Source organism: Pelophylax lessonae, assembly GCF_965119305.1.
Source record: "Pelophylax lessonae genome assembly, chromosome: 3".
Taxonomy (NCBI): domain Eukaryota; kingdom Metazoa; phylum Chordata; class Amphibia; order Anura; family Ranidae; genus Pelophylax; species Pelophylax lessonae.
The window spans coordinates 656,187,636-656,211,063 of NC_138770.1; the positions used below are offsets into that span (position 1 = coordinate 656,187,636).

Sequence of the window (23,428 nt, forward strand, 5' to 3'; positions counted from 1 at the left end):
TGGGCACTGATAGGTGGCACTGGTGGGCACTGATGGGCACTGATGGGCACTGACAGGCGGCACTGATGGGCACTGATAGGCGGCACCGGTGGGCAATAATGGGCACTGGTGGGCGACACTAAAGGATGGCAATGATGGGCACTTGTGGGCAGCACTGATAGGGAGGGCACTGGTGGGCAGCACTGATGGGGAGGGCAATGGGGGGCTCCCTGAGCCCTGATTGCCATCCCTGGTGGCCATAGTGGGCATCCCTGGGGTCATAGTGGGCATCCCTGGGGTCATAGTGGGCATCCCTGGTGGATCTAGTGGCATCCCCCCCCCCCCGAGGGTCTGCACTGGTAATCAATGATCTGATTACCAGTGCCGACCCCCCCCCCTGTCAGGGGAGCCGCCGATCGGCGCTCCTTTACTCGTGCCTGTCAGGCACGAACTAAGGAAAGCCGATGAACGGCTGTTCCTATTTACTATGTGACCAGCTGTGATTGGACACGGCTGATCACATGGTAAAGAGCCTCCGTCAGAGGCTCTTTACCGAGATCGGAGATGCAGGGTGTCAGACTTGGATCATTCAGAGATCCTCACTGAACTTCTGGAGAGAGTTTTCTGCACTGAAAGAAAAGGGGCTGAATAATTTTGCACGCCCAATTTTTCAGTTTTTTATTTGATAGCAAAGTTTGAAATATCCAAAAACTTTCGTTCCGCTTCATGATTGTGTCCCACTTGTTGTTGATTCTTCACAAAAAAATTACAGTTTTATATCTTTATGTTTGAAGCCTGAAATGTGTCAAAAGGTCGCAAAGTTCAAAGGGGGCCGAATACTTTCGCAAGGCACTGTACCTTAATTTGTTTTATTGATTTATTTTTTTTTTACACCTCAATTTGTTGTATTGATTTATTTTATATCTTAATTTTAGAGATTTTTTTTTTTTTGTTAAACCTTAATTTTTTAATGATTTATTTTATACCTTAATTTGTTTTATTGTACACTAATTACTTGCAGCGCCTATAAGCCGTGTAACTGACTGTCCTCTGACTAAACCCCATCGCACACCTTGTCAGGTAAAGCCTTCCACCTGCCCGCCAACAAATCTCCTCAAACCAGTTCTCTAACTATCCCTCTCAACGGCAAAAAAACGATCAAGCTAGGGCTAGGAGATAAATCCCGACTAACGCCGCACGGAACTCTGGGAGTTGTAGTTTTCTTCCCTGAACCCGCCAGCAGTATCTATATACTGGCCCCGCTCCTAAAAACTACAACTCCCATAATCCTTTGTAAGGGAGCAGCTGGTGCCTTGCCCGCTTGGCGTCGCCGTTTCTATGCGATGTGCTCCTTTCCCCTAGCAACTACGCCCAGCCCTATTCTTCAAGCTCGACTACGGCAGAGCATCGGCGTAAGCACCGTGTTGCGGAGGGGGCGCTACGCTGACGCAGCCGCCGCCTGTGATTGAAGCGGAGTGTAATTATTTCACCTCCGGTGGTTCGGGCGAAGATTAGCGGAGCCGCGGCGTCTCCCTATAACGGGGCCGTTGTGTGTTTTGTGTGCTGTTTGTGGTGTCGGTCCTCCCGGGCTGTGATTGATGAGGATGCTGCAGTGAGGATGCTGGCGGCACTCTAGGGACGGGCATTGGGCACCCCCCCTCCCCCTCCATCCTTCCCTCCCCCCGTTATCCTCGCTCGGTGATTGCAGGGACCCCCCTATGCCGGTCCCGGGGCGGTGAGGACATCCTCCTCCATGGAGCAGTGCCAGGACAGGGGATTATGGTGGCAGTAGACTGAGGAGGAGGAGCCGGACATCTCTGCACCGATCATGGCGGACAGGACGGCTCCGGGGTGTCAGCTCCGCCTGGACTGGGTCTACGGATACCGGGGACACCAATGCCGCAACAACCTCTACTACACCGCCGGAAAGGAGCTCGTCTACTTCGTGGCCGGGGTCGGGGTGGTGTACAACACCCGGGAACATGGACAGAAATTCTTCCTGGGGCACAACGATGACATTATCAGGTGGGTGCAAGGAGGGGGGGGGGGGGTGGGGGCTGCATGTGCCTCTAGACTACCATTCATGTTGTTCTAGGCTATCTCTGATGTGACTCTAGGCTATCTCTGATGTGGCTCTAGGCTATCTCTGATGTGGCTCTAGGCTATCTCTGATGTGACTCTAGGCTATCTCTGATGTGGCTCTAGGTTATCTCTGATGTGACTCTAGGTTATCTCTGATGTGGCTCTAGGCTATCACTGATGTGGCTCTAGGCTATCTCTGATGTGGCTCTAGGCTATCTCTGATGTGGCTCTAGGCTATCTCTGATGTGGCTCTAGGCTATCTCTGATGTGGCTCTAGGCCAGGGCCGGTGCAAGGATTTTTGACACCCTAGGCGAAACTTAATTTTGCCGCCCCCATTGGCTCCGCCCCTGACTCCACCCCTTTGTCAGTGTTAAATGGTTTTATTTAACCCTCTAACTGCTACATCTGCAAGACAGCTTGTTCTTTTAAAAAACGATTGACTTACTAGTAGGATCGGTATGTGAAAACAAAAGCGAGAAAACCTAAAAGCAAGAAAGAAAACTAATGCAGGCACCCATCTAAGAACTAGTAAGCTGCAGTACAATAAATATTTTGCTTTACTTTACCACTTGCCGACCACCCGCCGCAGTTTTACTGCGACAGGCTGGCTAGGCTGCGCAAAACAACATAGCTCTATGTCAATCGTGCGTGTGGTGCTGGGGGCAAGCACATGCTGCCGTTGGTGCACTCCCCTACTAGGCAGCATGGATGCCAATCCACGGGACAGGCGGTCGTGAATGCAGATGGGCACCCACAATTGTTCCCCACTGAGAGAGAAGAACGGTTGGCTGTTGTAAACACATCTGACCGTTCTTCTCTCTGGAATGATCACAGAGCCCCTGTGATCCTTCTATATAGGATCACAGGTCTCTATGGTAATTTCAGAAGCCACCCCCCATACAGTTAGAATCACTTCCCTAGGCTTACATTTAACCCTTTGATCACCCTGGGTTAACCTCTTCCCTGCCAGTCTAATTATTACAGTAACAGTGCATATTTTTAGCACTGATTACTGCAGTAATGTCACTGGTACCCCCAAAAGTGTCAAAAATGTCAGTTAGGGGTCCGATCTGTCCGCCGCAATGTCGCAGTCCCGCTAAAAATCGCAGATCGCCGCCATTGCTAGTAAAAAATATATAAATAAAAATGACATAAATCTTTCCCCTAGTTTGTAGACGCGATAACTTTTGCGTAAACCAATCAGAATTCGCTTATTGCGATTTTCTTTTACCAACAATATGTAGCAGAAAACAAATTGGCCTAAAAGGATCAAAAATTTAGATTTTTACATTTTTTTTGGGAATGTTATATAGCAGAATGTGAAAAATATTGTTTTTTTTTTCAGAATTGTCGCTCTTTGTTTATAGCACAAAAAAAAAAAATCGCACAGGTGATCAAATACCACCAAAAGAAAGCTCTGTTTGTGGGAAACAAAGGACATTCATTTTATTTGGGTACAGTGTCGCATGACTGCGCAATTGTCAGTTAAAATAATGCAGTGCCAAATCGCAAAATATGGCCTGGTCATTAAGGGGGCAAATCCTTCTGGTCCAGAAGTGGTTAATATCACTTTAAGTGCTGGTTCACACTTGTGTGATGTCAGACATCGCATGCGATTCACACCACATTGCTGCCCAGGTCACATGCGATGTCTGTGTGATGTGATTTCAGCCATATAAACTGTAAGGCTGAAATCGCATCACATTTGCACCAAAATGGTGCAAGTCTCAATTTTTGGTCCACACTGGAATTGGATCGCATGGATGTTCACACCTATGCGATCTGATTCCTGCACCATTTCACAGTTTGCACTGCGATCTTTGAACCAATCTGGGGGGTGTCATTAACCTTACATTGACATCCCCAGCGATTCACAGATCTCAGTGTGAACCAGTGTGCAATTCTGGTGCGATGTGGGAACCGGCACTGAATCGCAGGGTTTCCTGCATTGTACCAGTGTGAATCGGGACTAAGGTCTGGTTCACATTTGTGCGATGCGGGAACGCTGTGAATATGCAGTCTGTTCCCGCATCGCATCTGCACCTCTAGCAGTTCACACTGCCATATGCGATACGCAGGGGGTGTCAATTAAATGTTAACGACACCCCCAGTTTGATCGCATATTGCAGTGCGATCTGACAGTTCACACAGGATCAGATCGCACAACTGCGAACCACTGTGCGATCCGATCCTGAGGCATCTCAAAAAATGCCTCCTGTGCGAGTTTGCTGCGGATCCGCTGCAAATTCAGCCATACAAAGTGTATACAAAGTGCATGGCTGAATTCGCATCCGCACATCAGATCGCATGTAATGAAGGAGCAGTGCGCTCCGAATTACATGCGATCAGCGCATCCGCACAAATGTGAACCAGGGCTTATACATAGGGAGATGATGGGAAGGAGTTTATTAACATTAACAGAAAGGGGTAAAGGGATTTCCAGTACTGGCAAAGACAGAGAGAGAAGGGGGGGGGGGAGAGGGGTGACAGGTAGAGAGGGGGAGGGTGGAGAAGAGAGAGGGGGGGGGAGAGAAGGGGGGGGGAGAGGGGTGACAGGTAGAGAGGGGGAGGGTGGAGAAGAGAGAGGGGGGGGGAGAGAAGGGGGGGGGAGAGGGGTGACAGGTAGAGAGGGGGAGGGTGGAGAAGAGAGAGGGGGGGGGAGAGAAGGGGGGGGGAGAGGGGTGACAGGTAGAGAGGGGGAGGGTGGAGAAGAGAGAGGGGGGGGGAGAGAAGGGGGGGGGAGAGGGGTGACAGGTAGAGAGGGGGAGGGTGGAGAAGAGAGAGGGGGGGGGAGAGAAGGGGGGGGGAGAGGGGTGACAGGTAGAGAGGGGGAGGGTGGAGAAGAGAGAGGGGGGGGAGAGAAGGGGGGGGAGAGGGGTGACAGGTAGAGAGGGGGAGGGTGGAGAAGAGAGAGGGGGGGGGAGAGAAGGGGGGGGGAGAGGGGTGACAGGTAGAGAGGGGGAGGGTGGAGAAGAGAGAGGGGGGGGAGAGAAGGGGGGGGGAGAGGGGTGACAGGTAGAGAGGGGGAGGGTGGAGAAGAGAGAGGGGGGGGAGAGAAGGGGGGGGGAGAGGGGTGACAGGTAGAGAGGGGGAGGGTGGAGAAGAGAGAGGGGGGGGGAGAGAAGGGGGGGGGAGAGGGGTGACAGGTAGAGAGGGGGAGGGTGGAGAAGAGAGAGGGGGGGGGAGAGAAGGGGGGGGGAGAGGGGTGACAGGTAGAGAGGGGGAGGGTGGAGAAGAGAGAGGGGGGGGAGAGAAGGGGGGGGGAGAGGGGTGACAGGTAGAGAGGGGGAGGGTGGAGAAGAGAGAGGGGGGGGGAGAGAAGGGGGGGGGAGAGGGGTGACAGGTAGAGAGGGGGAGGGTGGAGAAGAGAGAGGGGGGGGGAGAGAAGGGGGGGGGAGAGGGGTGACAGGTAGAGAGGGGGAGGGTGGAGAAGAGAGAGGGGGGGGGAGAGAAGGGGGGGGGAGAGGGGTGACAGGTAGAGAGGGGGAGGGTGGAGAAGAGAGAGGGGGGGGGGAGAGAAGGGGGGGGGAGAGGGGTGACAGGTAGAGAGGGGGAGGGTGGAGAAGAGAGAGGGGGGGGGAGAGAAGGGGGGGGGAGAGGGGTGACAGGTAGAGAGGGGGAGGGTGGAGAAGAGAGAGGGGGGGGGAGAGAAGGGGGGGGGAGAGGGGTGACAGGTAGAGAGGGGGAGGGTGGAGAAGAGAGAGGGGGGGGGAGAGAAGGGGGGGGGAGAGGGGTGACAGGTAGAGAGGGGGAGGGTGGAGAAGAGAGAGGGGGGGGAGAGAAGGGGGGGGGAGAGGGGTGACAGGTAGAGAGGGGGAGGGTGGAGAAGAGAGAGGGGGGGGGGAGAGAAGGGGGGGGGAGAGGGGTGACAGGTAGAGAGGGGGAGGGTGGAGAAGAGAGAGGGGGGGGGAGAGAAGGGGGGGGGAGAGGGGTGACAGGTAGAGAGGGGGAGGGTGGAGAAGAGAGAGGGGGGGGGAGAGAAGGGGGGGGGAGAGGGGTGACAGGTAGAGAGAGGGAGGGTGGAGAAGAGAGAGGGGGGGGGAGAGAAGGGGGGGGGAGAGGGGTGACAGGTAGAGAGGGGGAGGGTGGAGAAGAGAGAGGGGGGGGGAGAGAAGGGGGGGGGAGAGGGGTGACAGGTAGAGAGGGGGAGGGTGGAGAAGAGAGAGGGGGGGGAGAGAAGGGGGGGGGAGAGGGGTGACAGGTAGAGAGGGGGAGGGTGGAGAAGAGAGAGGGGGGGGGAGAGAAGGGGGGGGGAGAGGGGTGACAGGTAGAGAGGGGGAGGGTGGAGAAGAGAGAGGGGGGGGGAGAGAAGGGGGGGGGAGAGGGGTGACAGGTAGAGAGGGGGAGGGTGGAGAAGAGAGAGGGGGGGGGAGAGAAGGGGGGGGGAGAGGGGTGACAGGTAGAGAGGGGGAGGGTGGAGAAGAGAGAGGGGGGGGGAGAGAAGGGGGGGGGAGAGGGGTGACAGGTAGAGAGGGGGAGGGTGGAGAAGAGAGAGGGGGGGGGAGAGAAGGGGGGGGGAGAGGGGTGACAGGTAGAGAGGGGGAGGGTGGAGAAGAGAGAGGGGGGGGAGAGAAGGGGGGGGGAGAGGGGTGACAGGTAGAGAGGGGGAGGGTGGAGAAGAGAGAGGGGGGGGGAGAGAAGGGGGGGGGAGAGGGGTGACAGGTAGAGAGGGGGAGGGTGGAGAAGAGAGAGGGGGGGGAGAGAAGGGGGGGGGAGAGGGGTGACAGGTAGAGAGGGGGAGGGTGGAGAAGAGAGAGGGGGGGGAGAGAAGGGGGGGGGAGAGGGGTGACAGGTAGAGAGGGGGAGGGTGGAGAAGAGAGGGGGGGGGGAGAGAAGGGGGGGGGAGAGGGGTGACAGGTAGAGAGGGGGAGGGTGGAGAAGAGAGAGGGGGGGGAGAGAAGGGGGGGGGAGAGGGGTGACAGGTAGAGAGGGGGAGGGTGGAGAAGAGAGAGGGGGGGGGAGAGAAGGGGGGGGGAGAGGGGTGACAGGTAGAGAGGGGGAGGGTGGAGAAGAGAGAGGGGGGGGGAGAGAAGGGGGGGGAGAGGGGTGACAGGTAGAGAGGGGGAGGGTGGAGAAGAGAGAGGGGGGGGGGAGAGAAGGGGGGGGAGAGGGGTGACAGGTAGAGAGGGGGAGGGTGGAGAAGAGAGAGGGGGGGGGGAGAAGGGGGGGTGGAGAAGGGTGACAGGTAGAGAGGGGGGGAGAGAAGGGGGGGGGAAAAGGGTGACAGGTAGAGAGGGGGGGAGAGAAGGGGGGGGAAAAGGGTGACAGGTAGAGAGGGGGAGGGTGGAGAAGAGAGAGGGGGGGAGAGAAGGGGGGGTGGAGAAGGGGGGGGAGAAGGGTGACAGGTAGAGAGGGGGAGGGTGGAGAAGAGAGAGGGGGGGGGGAGAAGGGGGGGTGGAGAAGGGGGGGGGAAGGTCTGGAGGGTCTGGTCAGTGAAGTGTTACCTCATGTGGAGTGATCCTCGGGCTCTTTCAGCAGTTTCTCAGTGTAAAGTGTCAGCTCGGCTTTTTAATCTTCCCGCCCACCTTCCTTCACAGACGGAGCTCAGCACACAGGAGGGGGAGGGGGGAGAAGAGATGTGTGAAGCCCAGGGCACGCTGCAGCCAGTGAGAGATACACAGAGAGTGACAGACTGTCACCTCTCTCTCTCACTCACTGATGATCATAGAAGCGCGGCACCGGCCACCTCTGTTCTTCTCGCACATCGCAGACTGTCAGGGACTCGGAGGGGAGACCCTGATCAGTCTGCAGAGCCGAATGGAGAGGAGAGGGACATACTAAGAGGGGGAAATCAGCGGCAAGGCGCCCCACAGGCAGTGCGCTCTAGGCGATTGCCTAACTCGCCTAGTGGTAGCGCCGGCCCTGCTCTAGGCTATCACTGATGTGGCTCTAGGCTATCACTGATGTGGCTCTAGGCTATCTCTGATGTGGCTCTAGGCTATCTCTGATGTGGCTCTAGGGGCTATCTCTGATGTGGCTCTAGGGGCTATCTCTGATGTGGCTCTAGGGGCTATCTCTGATGTGGCTCTAGGGGCTATCTCTGATGTGGCTCTAGGGGCTATCTCTGATGTGGTTCTAGGCTGTCTCTGATGTGGTTCTAGGCTGTCTCTGATGTGGTTCTAGGCTGTCTCTGATGTGGTTCTAGGCTATCTCTGATGTGACTCTAGGCTATCTCTGATGTGACTCTAGGCTATCTCTGATGTGACTCTAGGCTATCTCTGATGTGACTCTAGGCTATCTCTGATGTGACTCTAGGCTATCTCTGATGTGACTCTAGGCTATCTCTGATGTGACTCTAGGCTATCTCTGATGTGACTCTAGGCTATCTCTGATGTGACTCTAGGCTATCTCTGATGTGACTCTAGGCTATCTCTGATGTGGCTCTAGGCTGTGGCTCTAGGCTGTCTCTGGTGTGGCTTTAGGCTATTTCTGATGTGGCTCTAGGCTGTGGTCTGTAGGCTCTATCTCTGATGGGTCTGTAGGCTCTATCTCTGATGGGTCTGTAGGCTCTATCTCTGATGGGTCTGTAGGCTCTATCTCTGATGAGGCTGTAGGCTCTATCTCTGATGAGGCCGTATGGCTCTATCTCTGAATAGGCTGTAGGCTCTATCTCTGATGGGTCTGTAGGCTCTATCTCTGATGGGTCTGTAGGCTCTATCTCTGATGGGTCTGTAGGCTCTATCTCTGATGGGTCTGTAGGCTCTATCTCTGATGAGGCTGTATGGCTCTATCTCTGATGAGGCTGTATGGCTCTATCTCTGATGGGGCCGTATGGCTCTATCTCTGATGAGGCCGTATGGCTCTATCTCTGATGAGGCCGTATGGCTCTATCTCTGATGAGGCCGTATGGCTCTATCTCTGATGAGGCTGTAGGCTCTATCTCTGATGGGGCTGTAGGCTCTATCTCTGATGGGGCTGTAGGCTCTATCTCTGATGGGGCTGTAGGCTCTATCTCTGATGAGGCTGTAGGCTCTATCTCTGATGGGGCTGTAGGCTCTATCTCTGATGGGTCTGTAGGCTCTATCTCTGATGAGGCTGTAGGCTCTATCTCTGATGAGACTGTAGGCTCTATCTCTGATGAGGCTGTAGGCTCTATCTCTGATGAGGCTGTAGGCTCTATCTCTGATGAGGCTGTATGGCTCTATCTCTGATGAGGCTGTGGGCTCTGATGAGGCTGTGGGCTCTGTCTCTGACCTTAGATTGTAAGCTCCTTGAGGGCAGGGACTGAGGTGAATGTACAATGTATATGTAAAGCGCTGCGTAAATTGACAGCGCTATATAAGATATAAGTACCTACCTACCTGATGAGGCTGTGGGCTCTGTCTCTGATGAGGCTGTGGGCTCTGATGAGGCTGTGGGCTTCGTCTCTGATGAGGCTGTGGGCTCTGTCTCTGATGAGGCTGTAGGCTCTGTCTCTGATGAGGCTGTATGGCTCTGTCTCTGATGCTCTAGGCTATCTCTGATGATGTTCTAGGCCAGCCTTTCTCAACCTTTTCAACACAGAGGAACCCTTGAAATAAAATTTCTGGTCTCAGGGAAGCCCTGCTAAAAATTAAAAATCTACAACTCATGATACATTGGTGTGACAGTCAGTGAGAAGAATGCTCCTTACTCTTCTCATCATTGGGAAGAATTACCCCCTTACAGAGAGCTAAAAGGAACAATGGTGTCATTGGGAACTTATCTGAGAGGCAGAAATTGCCCATTGCTCAAGGAACCCCTAGCAACCTCAGGAGGAACCCTGGTTGAGAAACCTTGTCCTAGGCTATCTCTTATTATCTAGGCTATCTCTGATGATGTTCTAGGCCAGTGTTTCTCAACCAGGGTTCCTCCTGAGGTTTCTAGGGGTTCCTTGAGTAATGGGCAATTTCTGCCTCTCAGATAAGTTCCCAATGACACCTTTGATCTTTTTAGCTATCTGTAAGAAGGTAATTCTTCCCAATGTCCACAAGTGTAAGGAGCATTCATCCCACTGACCATCACACTAATGTATCATGAGTTGTGAATATAGTCATTTTTATCAGGGGTTCCCTGAGACCTTAAAATTATTTCAAGGGTTCCTCTGTGTTGAAAAGGTTGAGAAAAGCTGTTCTAGGCTATCTCTGACGGTGTTCAAGGCTATCTCTGACGGTGTTCAAGGCTATCTCTGACGGTGTTCAAGGCTATCTCTGACGGTGTTCAAGGCTATCTCTGACGGTGTTCAAGGCTATCTCTGACGGTGTTCAAGGCTATCTCTGACGGTGTTCAAGGCTATCTCTGACGGTGTTCAAGGCTATCTCTGACGGTGTTCAAGGCTATCTCTGACGGTGTTCAAGGCTATCTCTGACGGTGTTCAAGGCTATCTCTGACGGTGTTCAAGGCTATCTCTGACGGTGTTCAAGGCTATCTCTGACGGTGTTCAAGGCTATCTCTGACGGTGTTCAAGGTTATCTCTGACGGTGTTCAAGGCTATCTCTGACGGTGTTCAAGGCTATCTCTGACGGTGTTCAAGGCTATCTCTGACGGTGTTCAAGGCTATCTCTGACGGTGTTCAAGGCTATCTCTGACGGTGTTCAAGGCTATCTCTGACGGTGTTCAAGGCTATCTCTGACGGTGTTCAAGGCTATCTCTGACGGTGTTCAAGGCTATCTCTGACGGTGTTCAAGGCTATCTCTGACGGTGTTCAAGGCTATCTCTGACGGTGTTCTAGGCTATCTCTGACGGTGTTCCAGGCTATCTCTGACGGTGTTCCAGGCTATCTCTGACGGTGTTCCAGGCTATCTCTGATGGTGTTCTAGGCTATCTCTGATGGTGTTCTAGGCTATCTCTGATGGTGTTCTAGGCTATCTCTGATGGTGTTCTAGGCTATCTCTGATGGTGTTCTAGGCTATCTCTGATGGTGTTCTAGGCTATCTCTGATGGTGTTCTTGGCTATCTCTGATGGTGTTCTTGGCTATCTCTGATGGTGTTCTTGGCTATCTCTGATGGTGTTCTTGGCTATCTCTGATGGTGTTCTTGGCTATCTCTGATGGTGTTCTTGGCTATCTCTGATGGTGTTCTAGGCTATCTCTGATTATGTTCTAAGCTCTATCTCTGATTATGTTCTAAGCTCTATCTCTGATTATGTTCTAAGCTCTATCTCTGATTATGTTCTAAGCTCTATCTCTGATTATGTTCTAAGCTCTATCTCTGATTATGTTCTAAGCTCTATCTCTGATTATGTTCTAAGCTCTATCTCTGATTATGTTCTAGGCTATCTCTGATTATGTTCTAGGCTATCTCTGATGAGGGTGTAGCCTCTATCTCTGATTATGTTCTAGGCTCTATCTCTGATTATGTTCTAGGCTATCTCTGATGAGGGTGTAGCCTCTATCTCTGATTATGTTCTAGGCTATCTCTGATGAGGGTGTAGCCTCTATCTCTGATTATGTTCTAGGCTATCTCTGATGAGGGTGTAGCCTCTATCTCTGATTATGTTCTAGGCTATCTCTGATGAGGGTGTAGCCTCTATCTCTGATGATGTTCTAAGCTCTGTCTCTGATGATGTTCTAGGCTCTATCTCTGATGGCGACTCTAGGCTCTACCTCTAATGGCGACTCTAGTGCAATCATGTTATACTTCCCTCCTCTGTGCAGTTGGTTTTGCACAGAGCAGCCCGGATCCTCCTTTTCTCAGGTCGCCCGCCAGCGCTCCTGGCTCCTTCTCTTTAGCCAGTAGCTCCAATAGCAAGCCGCTTGCTTTGGGGACACTGATGTGTGCTCTCTCCCGAGCCCTGCTCTATTGCTTTCATAAGACACATAGAGTCATGGCTGGGCCCCGCCTTACGCTGTCTATTTATTGGCTCACTGGCAGTGATTGACAGTAGCAGGAGGCTTCTACTGCTGTCTCAGCCAATGAGGAATGAGAGACTTGGGGGAGGCGAGGCTGTCATGAACATTGCTGGATCGAGATGGGGCTCAGATAAGTATTGGGGGGGGGGGGGCGCTGCACACAGAAGTTTTTTTAACTTCATTCATAGAGTCCCGGGTTCACATATATGTGATATCAGACATCGCATGTGATTCGGAGCGCACTGCTCTGGAAATCCCATGCGATGTCTGTGCGATGTGAATTCAGCCATGCAGATTGTATGGCTGAATTCGTATAGCATTCAGACACAACTCACACAGGACCCTTTTTTGGGTCCGCACCAGAATCAGATCGCATGGGTATTCACACCTATGCAATCCGATTCATGTCTGAACTGAGAGTTCGCACTGCGATTTGCAAACTGATCTGGGGGTGTCATTAACTCTTTATTGACACCCCCAGCGATTCGCATATGGCAGTGTGAACTGCCTGCAAGTTGAATGCAATGCGGAAACCCGCAGTGGATTCACAGGGTTCCCGCATCGCATATATGTGAACCGGCACTGAAGGTAAAAAACCTTGTGCCTTGAAGCCCCGGTTCACATCAAATGTGGCATTGAAATTGCGCTACTTCAGCACGATTACAAAGCCGTCAGCCGATGTGATCTTATGTGCGGCTTGCCGACATCTGTGCGATTTCATGCACAGACACCAATGCAAGTCGCACATGAAATCTCCAAAAATAGTGCAGGAATCTTTTTGAAATCGGTGCAAGTCGGAGTCGCACCAATGTGAAGGGTTCCATAGGCACAAACACGGTGTGACTTGTCATGCCATTTTGAACTGTCAAGTCGCACCGGTGTGAATTGGGGGGGCTAAAACCACTTTTAGCCCTCTTTCACACCAGTGCGATTTGTCATGTTATTTGACAGTTCCAAATTGCGTGACAAACAAGTCGCACCCCAGTGTGGGCAATGGAACCGTTCAAATTGCCGAGACTAAAAAAGGTTCCTGCTCTACTTTTTTCTGATTTCATTGCGACTTGCATAGACTTTCACAAAGTCGCAAGCTGGAATTAAATTGGAAGTGCAAATTGGAAATTGCGAACTGCCGCACCAGTGTGAACCAGGGCTGAGTTATGCAATGTGAATGGAAACGTGTTAGAAATATAAAGGAGCTATAATGGCAATACGTAGTGCTTGGAGATCAGTCTTCAGCGTCGCATGGAACGCAACAGTAACTGCTCAGCTCTGATTGGTAGGTGGTTGTGAAATTCAGGGAGTGCTTTGTTTGCTTCTCCTTGTTGTTACAGATGGTTTCCATGTTATTAAGGAGAGGCATTGCAGACTGATCTACAAGTATGGGGGCAGACTGATCTACAAGTATGGTGCAGACTGATCTACAAGTATGGGGCGGACTGATCTACAAGTATGGTGCGGACTGATCTACAAGTATGGTGCGGACTGATCTACAAGTATGGTGCAGACTGATCTACAAGTATGGGGGCAGACTGATCTACAAGTATGGGGGCAGACTGATCTACAAGTATGGGGCGGACTGATCTACAAGTAGGGTGCAGACTGATCTACAAGTATGGGGGCAGACTGATCTACAAGTATGGGGGCAGACTGATCTACAAGTAGGGTGCGGACTGATCTACAAGTATGGTGCAGACTGATCTACAAGTAGGGTGCAGACTGATCTACAACTACGGGGCGGACTGATCTACAAGTAGGGTGCGGACTGATCTACAAGTATGGTGCAGACTGATCTACAAGTATGGGGCGGACTGATCTACAAGTATGGTGCAGACTGATCTACAAGTAGGGTGCGGACTGATCTACAAGTAGGGTGCGGACTGATCTACAAGTAGGGTGCAGACTGATCTACAAGTAGGGTGCAGACTGATCTACAAGTATGGGGCGGACTAATCTACAAGTATGGGGCGGACTGATCTACAAGTATGGGGCGGACTGATCTACAAGTATGGGGCGGACTGATCTACAAGTATGGGGCGGACTGATCTACAAGTATGGGGCGGGCTGATCTACAAGTATGGGGCGGACTGATCTACAAGTATGGTGCGGACTGATCTACAAGTATGGTGCAGACTGATCTACAAGTATGGGGCGGACTGATCTACAAGTAGGGTGCAGACTGATCTACAAGTATGGTGCAGACTGATCTACAAGTAGGGTGCGGACTGATCTACAAGTAGGGTGCGGACTGATCTACAAGTATGGTGCAGACTGATCTACAAGTATGGTGCAGACTGATCTACAAGTATGGTGCAGACTGATCTACAAGTAGGGTGCGGACTGATCTACAAGTAGGGTGCGGACTGATCTACAAGTAGGGTGCAGACTGATCTACAAGTATGGTGCAGACTGATCTACAAGTATGGTGCAGACTGATCTACAAGTAGGGTGCGGACTGATCTACAAGTAGGGTGCGGACTGATCTACAAGTATGGGGCAGACTGATCTACAAGTAGGGTGCGGACTGATCTACAAGTATGGTGCAGACTGATCTACAAGTAGGGTGCGGACTGATCTACAAGTATGGTGCAGACTGATCTACAAGTAGGGTGCGGACTGATCTACAAGTATGGGGCAGACTGATCTACAAGTATGGGGCAGACTGATCTACCAGTATGGTGCAGACTGATCTACAAGTAGGGTGCGGACTGATCTACAAGTAGGGTGCGGACTGATCTACAAGTAGGGTGCAGACTGATCTACAAGTAGGGTGCAGACTGATCTACAAGTAGGGTGCAGACTGATCTACAAGTATGGTGCAGACTGATCTACAAGTAGGGTGCGGACTGATCTACAAGTAGGGTGCAGACTGATCTACAAGTAGGGTGCAGACTGATCTACAAGTAGGGTGCAGACTGATCTACAAGTATGGTGCAGACTGATCTACAAGTAGGGTGCAGACTGATCTACAAGTAGGGTGCAGACTGATCTACAAGTATGGGGCGGACTGATCTACAAGTATGGTGCAGACTGATCTACAAGTATGGTGCAGACTGATCTACAAGTAGGGTGCAGACTGATCTACAGGTATGGGGCGGACTGATCTACAAGTAGGGTGCAGACTGACCTACAAGTATGGGGCTGCGCGTACTTTTAGGCTTCTTTCAGACTTGCAGTACTACTTATCGCCCTCTGAAAAGTGATCCATGGTGGACTGCATTTCAGAACGTGGTTTAACAGCCGCTAACACACATTCAGGAGCCGCTACTGTCTTTTTACTTTTTTTTTGTATTTTTAAATAGCTGAACGGTAATTTTCATGGCAGGATCATACCGCAAATGTAAGCTGAGCTTTTGGTTCACAGTTGCAGTGTGGCCCCATTTACTTCAATGGACAAGTTTGACAGGTGGTGCCACCATGTCACACACTGCAGCCAGAGTTGAAAATGCAGTGGCCAATGAGCAAAGTATTTTGCCTGAGATCCTGCCTTGTCTGGCAGTGTTGTTACAATTCAGGTGGGCAGCCATGGGGCAGTAAAACTGTGGCACAGCTGCCCCTTTTTTTATTAAAGAGAAAGTAAACTCTTTCTGTTGTTTTTTTATTCGTTTTTTTCCCCTGCAAAGTAAATGCATAATGTGCTAGTATGCACAGCATACTAGCACATTATGTGACACTTACCTGGAAACGAAGCCCATTTTGTCCCCGCTGGCGGCCGCATCCATCCATCTTCCTTCTTGCTCTGCGGACTGCTGTATTACTGGCTAGAGCCACGTTGCGTCACTCCTACACGGGAGCTGCTGGTCACGGCACAGGGCTCTGAAGGAGCGGCACGGATGGCCGTTTCTTCAGAGCGCATGCGCCGATGATGTCATCGGCTGCATGTAAGGTAAATATCTCCTAAACGGTGCAAGTTTAGGAGATATTTACAGTACCTATAGGTAAGTCTTGGTATAGGCTTACCTATAGGTAAAAGTTCTCAAGGTGGGTTTACAACCACTTTAATGCCCCTCAACACCTGTGAGAAAAGAGAACCCTTAAAGGAGATGTACATCCGAAGCTGGTTTGGCTGTACATCTCCTATGGATCACAGGAGTGCAGTTTGTTCTACACCCCTGTGCCCTGTTTTCAGCAGACAGCAGGCTGAAGTCCACTCTCTGCTGACGTCACAGATGTCGGTCCAGGCACCGCGTCATCACAACCACGGACGGAGTAGGGATCCGTCAGATCCCTGGGATGATACCCGGCTCAGCCTCTCAGCGAGCCGCTGGGAGAAGAGCCCCCCTAAGGCTGGATTCACATTAGCTGCAGCGGGGGTCCGCTGCATCCCTGTTCTCCGTTTCAGGTGCAAATCAGGTCCAAACTTTTGTCTGAATTCTGCCCTTAAACGGAATCAAAGACGCGCAGGACCCTTTTACAGTGCGGACCGTGGCCACCCTGGAGGAGTGTGAACCGGCTCCATCCTGATCGGATGCTCCATGCAGCCCTATGGAACAGCGCATGTCAGTGGTGACATGTCAGCTGACACCTTCTGCTATCCGATCCGATTCTGTCCGTGAAATCCAGACGGATCGAAACCCTATTTTCCATCCGTCTGGCGGATCAGATGAAAACAGACAGGCGGTTCATTCTCATCCGATCTCCCATTGAGGAGAGGGGGGATCTGACCGCTCTGTCTCTGCACACAGAGCGGAGACGGAGGTGGATCGATCCCCTCTGAGCAAAACGGAGTCCACCGGGTGGAAAGCCCCTGTGAAAAGACCCTAAGCCTTTTTCTGACACTTGTTGCTCAGAAGTTAAAATCAGTATTCTTTGCTAGAAAATTACTTTGAACCCCCAAACATTTTATATTTATATTTATATATATATATATATATATATATATATATATATATATATATATATATATATATATATATATATATATTTAGCAGAGACCCTAGAGAATAAAATGGTGATTTTTGCAATCTTTTATTTCACACTGTGCACAGAATTCTTTCAAACACAGTTTTTTTTGGGAAAAAATGCACTTTAATGATTTTAAAAAAAAAAAACTAAATAGTAAAGTTAGCCCAGTTTTTTTGTATAATATAAAAGATGTTACACTGAGAATCGTGGTCTTTATTCTAAGCAATACAAAATCATTATTCTCATTTTTTTTTAGATTTGTGCATCTCTGTTGTGGTGCTAAGCACTTTGTATGGAATTTGGTAATGATAACAAGAAAGGAAGTAAAATAGATCCCCTGCAGCCAGTAACTATAGAGCCCCTCCCCCTAACAACATAGGACCACCCACAACAAAATTTCCCCCCTAGCAACAATAGACTACTGGAACCAAGAACAGATCTCCCCACAGCCAGCATCAATTGATTCTCCTTCAGCCAGCAACAATAGACCCTTCCCTCAACAGTAGATCTCTCCCTGCAACAACTGACCCCCCAGCAAATATAAGACCCACCCCTAGCAACAGTAGGTTCCCTACCAGCAACAATAGACCCCCCCTGCAAAAATAGATCCCTTCCAGCTAGAATAGATCCCCCAGAAGCGAGCATCAATAGACCCTGCAGCACACCCCAGCACCCCTTGCCATTACATGCAGTCAGTGCTGGAGGTGCCAAAACTGCATCTCCCCCCACGTTCCCGCTGAAAAAAGCCCTGATAATAATAGTAATCACTGCAGAGGGAATGATCAGCGAGAGCGTCCGCTCTCTAACACTCCTTCTTCTTGGTTTCATGATTTATGCATGCAGCCGTGACATTTAGGGGATGAATAAGATAAATGTGGAAGTAGTTGGAGATTATACAAGGATGATTTGAAAGCGGTTCCTTCACTCCAGTATTTCATTTTTCCTTCTGAATGACATAACACTCATGGAGACTGGAGAACCAAAGGGCCCGAAATGTAACCCTCCAGGTTATGTGGCTTAGCATTCAATTTATATTTTAATGCCAATATTGAGCAAAGACTAAAGTTATACACTAAAATAATGTGGGTGAAAAAAAAAAAATCTAAATTTGTGTAACAGTAATCTGATTGACACCCGTATGCAGTACTGTTTTGTTCAGCGCGCACCGCAGCAACGCACTGGTGTGAACTGACACCATAGGAAACAGAGTAGTTGTGAACATACAATGTTATAGACACTTTCTAATACAGTTATAACTATACCGGTGTCGTGTCGGATAATGCCTCCCTTCGGATAGTGCATCTGATGGACTGACGTCACTGCAGCTGACTGCTCAGATCAGCTGTGCTGGCGGTGACGACACTGACATGCGCAGTTTGCCGGATGCACTATCCGACGGTAGATAGAGAGCGGAGGAGGGGAGAGAGCCGGTTTACGCAGCGACCCCAAATTTTTATCAGCCATAGGGAAGGGCCACCTACGATAAAATTTTGGGGTCTCCAGCACCTTTGGTTCGCCCGTGACAGCTCCCCAAAGGGACCAGGAAAACCAGAAACTCTACCTGGAGACACCCCGGATTTAACATTGGTGTCTATGGGGAAAGTTGGTCCACTTTGGCATGTCCCTGCTCCGAGCCCAAAGGTCCCCGAGACCCCAAATTTTTTCAAGATGTATCTGAGGGTCTTGGCTACCTACCATATTTTTTTTCATGTCTATGGTGGGGTGAGGCCCGGTTCTCAGGGTCACTGCTCCGCGCCCATGGGTCCCAGAGACTCCAAATGTTTATCAGCTGTAGGGAAGGGTCTCGGCCATCTACAATAAAATTTTGGGGTCTCCAGCACCTTTGGTTCACCCACAACAGCTCCACAAAGTGACCAGGAAAACCAGAAACTCTACCCGGAGACACCCCAGATTTAACATTGGCGTTTGGGGTCTTTTAAATGGATGGTTTCCCGGTAACGGTTCACCAAAGTTGATCACCACCAGTGCTGCAGGACTGCGCCTCTGGATAGCTCCCTCCGTGGTTCTTGGACAATAACTCCCCCGCGGAAGGTGTATCGTCCCCAAATTTTGGCCCCGAGCTGGGACTCGGCCAAGACACCCCTGATAAAAATTTGGAGTCTCGGGCACCCCATGCTCCAGAATGCGCGCTAGGGGTACCCACGGAGCTGGTGCTCTGCACCCATGCGTCCAAGGGCCACCAAACTCACAGGTTCCACAGCCAAGGGTTGGGGCTAGCTCCGCATCGAGCCTGGGCCGGATTGAAATTCCAGAAGGTTACCAAAATCGTGGAACCGCGACTAATTTTGGTATATCTCTGGATCGGTAGACAGCTCAGCCAGTGCTCGTTAGGTAGCCCCACCGATTGGCTACAGAAGAAGCTAAGTTCCAGACCCGGAAATTCAATTTTTGGGGACACCGCCAGTACATGCCCCCCATCGTTCCACGACTAACGGTTCTAAAAATACACCGACAGCAAGAGGTGGTTGGGCATAGTCTCACGATGTCCTGTGCCAAGTTTGGGGTCTCCAGCACCTATGGTTGCCCGGTGACAGCTCCCCAAAGAGACCGGGACCTAATCGCGAGCTCTCCCCGCAGCCTTCCATCGGATAGTGCATCCGACGGACTGCGCATGCACAATAATGACGTCAACCCCAGCTGAGCGGAGCAGTCAGCTGGAGTGACGTCATTTACCGCACATGCGCAGTCCATCGGATGCACTATCCGACGGAAGGCACTATCCGACAAGACACCGCCACCATAATTGCTTTTGCTTAGTTTCATAAATATTCTTTCTTAATTTATTTACAATGTGTGACCATGCATCTCTTCTTCATGATAGTGGGGGTGGGGTAAAGGACTCTGTGCAGACACAAAGTGCATCTGTATTCTATAGTCTGTTCAGTCTAAAGCAAGCAGGCTGGTTGTACTTGACCAAGGGAGCTTGTTCAGGAGGAAGGCTGTGATTGGGAGGAGGTGTCTGCCAGAGGCAGGCTGTGATTGGGAGGGGGGGCGTGTTCAGAAGGTAGGCCATGATTGGGAGAGGGTGTGTGCTAAAGGCAGGCTGTGATTGGAAGAGGGCGTGTGCCAGAGGCAGGCTGTGATTGGAAGAGGGCGTGTGCCAGAGGCAGGCTGTGATTGGAAGAGGGCGTGTGCCAGAGGCAGGCTGTGATTGGAAGAGGGCGTGTGCCAGAGGCAGGCTGTGATTGGAAGAGGGCGTGTGCCAGAGGCAGGCTGTGATTGGAAGAGGGCGTGTGCCAGAGGCAGGCTGTGATTGGGAGGGGCGTGTGTCAGAGGCAGGCTGTGATTGGGAGGGGGCGTGTGCCAGAGGCAGGCGTGATTGGGAGGGGGCGTGTGCCAGAGGCAGGCTGTGATTGGGAGGGGCGTGTGCCAGAAGCAGGCTGTGATTGGGAGGGGCGTGTGCCAGAGGGAGGCTGTGATTGGGAGGGGCGTGTGACAGAGGCAGGCTGTGGTTGAGAACGGGTGTGTGCCAGAGGCAGGCTGTGATTGGGAGGGGCGTGTGACAGAGGCAGGCTGTGGTTGAGAACGGGTGTGTGCCAGAGGCAGGCTGTGATTGGGAGGGGCGTGTGCCAGAAGCAGGCTGTGATTGGGAGGGGCGTGTGCCAGAGGCAGGCTGTGATTGGGAGGGGGCATGTGACAGAGGCAGGCTGTGGTTGAGAACGGGTGTGTGCCAGAGGCAGGCTGTGATTGGGAGAGGCTTTTTGCCAGAGGCAGGCTGTGATTGGGAGAGGCTTTTTGCCAGAGGCAGGCTGTGATTGGGAGGGGGCGTGTGCTAGAGGCAGGCTGTGGTTGAGAAGGGGTGTGTGCCAAAGGGGGGCTCTGTTTGGGAGGGGGGTGTGTGCTGGAGGCAGGCTGTGATTGGTAGAGGGCGTTTGCCAGAGGCAGGCTGTGATTGGGAGGGGGCGTATATCTGCGGCAGCTGGTCAGCAAGTGATACTAAAGTCTTCTCTCTCATTTTTTTTAAATAACAAACTTGTTCTACTTTCCTGCTTTGTGCAGTGGTTTTGCATAGAGCAGCCCCGATTCTCCTCAGATTGGCACTCCTGGCCCCTCCCTCCTGCCGAGTGCCCCCACAGCAAGCAGCGAGCTATGGGGGCACCGGAGGCAAGCTGCTGCTCTGTGTGTCCATTCAGACACGAACCCGCAGTACGGCCCCGCCCCCCCCTCTCCTCATTGGCGCACTGACTTTGACAGCAGCTGGTGCCAATAGAGCCTGCTGCTGTGTCTCAGCCAATAAGGAGGGAGAGTCCCAGACAGCTGAGTCTCTCATGCAACATTGCTGGATCAAGATGGGGCTCAGGTAAGTATTCGGGGGGGGGGGGGCTGCTGTACACAGAAGGCTTTTTATCTTAATGCATTAAGATAAATATCCTTCTACCTTTACAAAGGCTTTAATGATTGATTGATTATACTACGAAAATTAGTGTGTGCTGTAAATTGTCTCCAGCATTGTTCCTGTTTCTTCTTGCTGGAGGGCGCCATTTTGTTGAAGCTCAGAGCCCCTGAACAGCAGTAAATCATAAAGTAGAACTAAACCCATCGCATTAATGGTTTAAAAAAAACTGTTAGCAATCCCAGCATTCCAGGAATGTAACTGTCACATTTGCTTGTGTTCTCATCCAAACCGTCAAACCATCAAATGGCTGGTGTCATAACTGATCACATGTCCTCCATTCCCCTAATTATCTTTGTTGAAGGGCAACAAAAATAATTAGGGGAATGGAGGACATCAACTATGAGGAAAGACTACAAGCACTGAACTTATTCTCTCTGGAGAAGAGACGATTGAGGGGGGGATATGATATCAATGTACAAATACTGTACTGGTGACCTTAGCATAAGGAACAAACTATTCAGTGAAAGGAGATACAATAAGACACGTGGCCACTCACTAAAACTAGAGGAAAAATGGTTTAACCTTAAAATACGTAAGGGGTTCTTCACTGTGAGAGCAGTAAGGATGTGGAATTCTCTTCCACAAGCAGTCGTATCAGCAGGGAGCATCGATAGTTTCAAAAAACGATTAGATGGGCACCTTAAAGTCCAAAACATACAGGGGTATACAATGTACGGTTAACAGCAAACACACACACATATCATAGGTTGAACTGGATGGACTGATGTCTTTTTTCAACCTCACTAACTATGTAACTATATGTAAAAAATGTGCAGCACCCTGTCAGTTGCAGATCAAACAGAAGCAGCTTCCTTGGCTTTAAAGGATAGGAGGGTTTAATTCTGCCAGCTTATCGGCATCTACAAACAAATAGTGCCTAAAAAATGGAGAGCAACTGAGCATGTGCAGAGCAGAGGGAGACTGTGTATTACTGGATTTTACACAGTATAGACACTTATTTTTAATGTTTTCTATAGCTTTACCTGCAGCTGGGGCCAGCCTGAAGTCATCTAGCAAGACTTAATTTTCTGAATAAAGTTCCACTTTAAATCAGCTTTAGCCTGTCTTTTATAGTCCAAAAGTGTATGTGTAGTATCCCCCTTTATAGCACAGTCCTTGTACAGTCCATTGCACCTGCATATAAGATATGATTGTATATCCCATACAGGAGGTGAATAGAATTTCCAATTACATTTCATTGATTTGCTTTTACAGGATCATTATTTCTATCATGCCTATATACTGTAGATGCCCAATATTACTAGCTGAGCCTAATCGTGTCTGGCCAGCAAAGAGTCAATGTTATTGGGAGCTCACACTTGCCCTTTTCTATAATGTAACATTTATTTAGGCTCTCTGGGGTACTCCGGTAATTGGTGGTGTAATGAAGCTTAATGGTGGCAGTGGTGTGCTGTCTAGTCTGGCAGCGCAGTGTGAGTCCAGCATATAATCCGCGGTGTCCTGCCGCACTAAGTCACTTCAATGTGAGCTGCCTGACCTTTTATCCCAGAGACTTTCTTTCTTTCTTTTGTCACAATGGAGCACTTACCCAGGCATGCCTGCACCTCTTATAACTAGAAATACATTGAACATCATATAATATACAATACAAGCACTGATTAGGAATAATTTGCAGTGGGCCTGGAGAGCTTTTTTTAAATGCTGCCTCGTTGATACCTGTTTATTTACAATGGAAATATTTCCATGAACCACTCCATTCAGTGGTTGAATTTCAAGGCAGCTTGCATTTATTGACACAGCTGATTCAATAATGACCAGAAATTTGAGGCTCATTGTGCCCAATTATGTTGCAAATTAGTTTGGAGGAGATTACTAAAGCTGGCACAGACAGAATCTGGTGCAGCTGTTTATTATAACCAATCAGCTTCTAACTTCAGCTTGCTCAATTAGGAAGCCCCTTTCACACGGGCTTTCCGATCCGGTCCGCCTGTCAGTTTTTCAGGCGGACCTGATCGAGTGCTCCATGCAGCCTTAGTGTCGGTTCACACTGATGCGGCTGCGGCGATCGCATGTAATGTCGGAGCGCACTGCTCCTTCATTACATGCGATCAGCTGTGCGGTGCGAGTTTAGCCATACACTTTGTATGGCTGAATTTGCACCGCACCCGCAGCAAAGACGCACAGGACCCTTTTTTGCAGCCGCATCAGGATCGGATCGCACAGCGGTTCACACTTGTGCGATCCGATCCTGTGCGAAATGCAAGATCGCACTGCGAT

General features: G+C 50.8%; 1 protein-coding gene across 6 annotated transcripts in view; it reads left to right on the forward strand.

Moving 5' to 3' along the window:
• Positions 1-1,417: 1,417 nt before the first annotated feature.
• Positions 1,418-23,428, forward strand: part of EML6 (EMAP like 6) — a 321,021-nt gene continuing 299,010 nt past the window's right edge. For all 6 annotated transcript variants that reach the window (XM_082249282.1, XM_082249283.1, XM_082249284.1 and 3 more), the window contains exon 1: positions 1,418-2,004. In XM_082249282.1, coding sequence (XP_082105408.1) covers positions 1,808-2,004 — 197 coding nt within the window. In that variant the 5' untranslated portion in view covers positions 1,418-1,807. The remainder of the gene's footprint in view (positions 2,005-23,428) is intronic.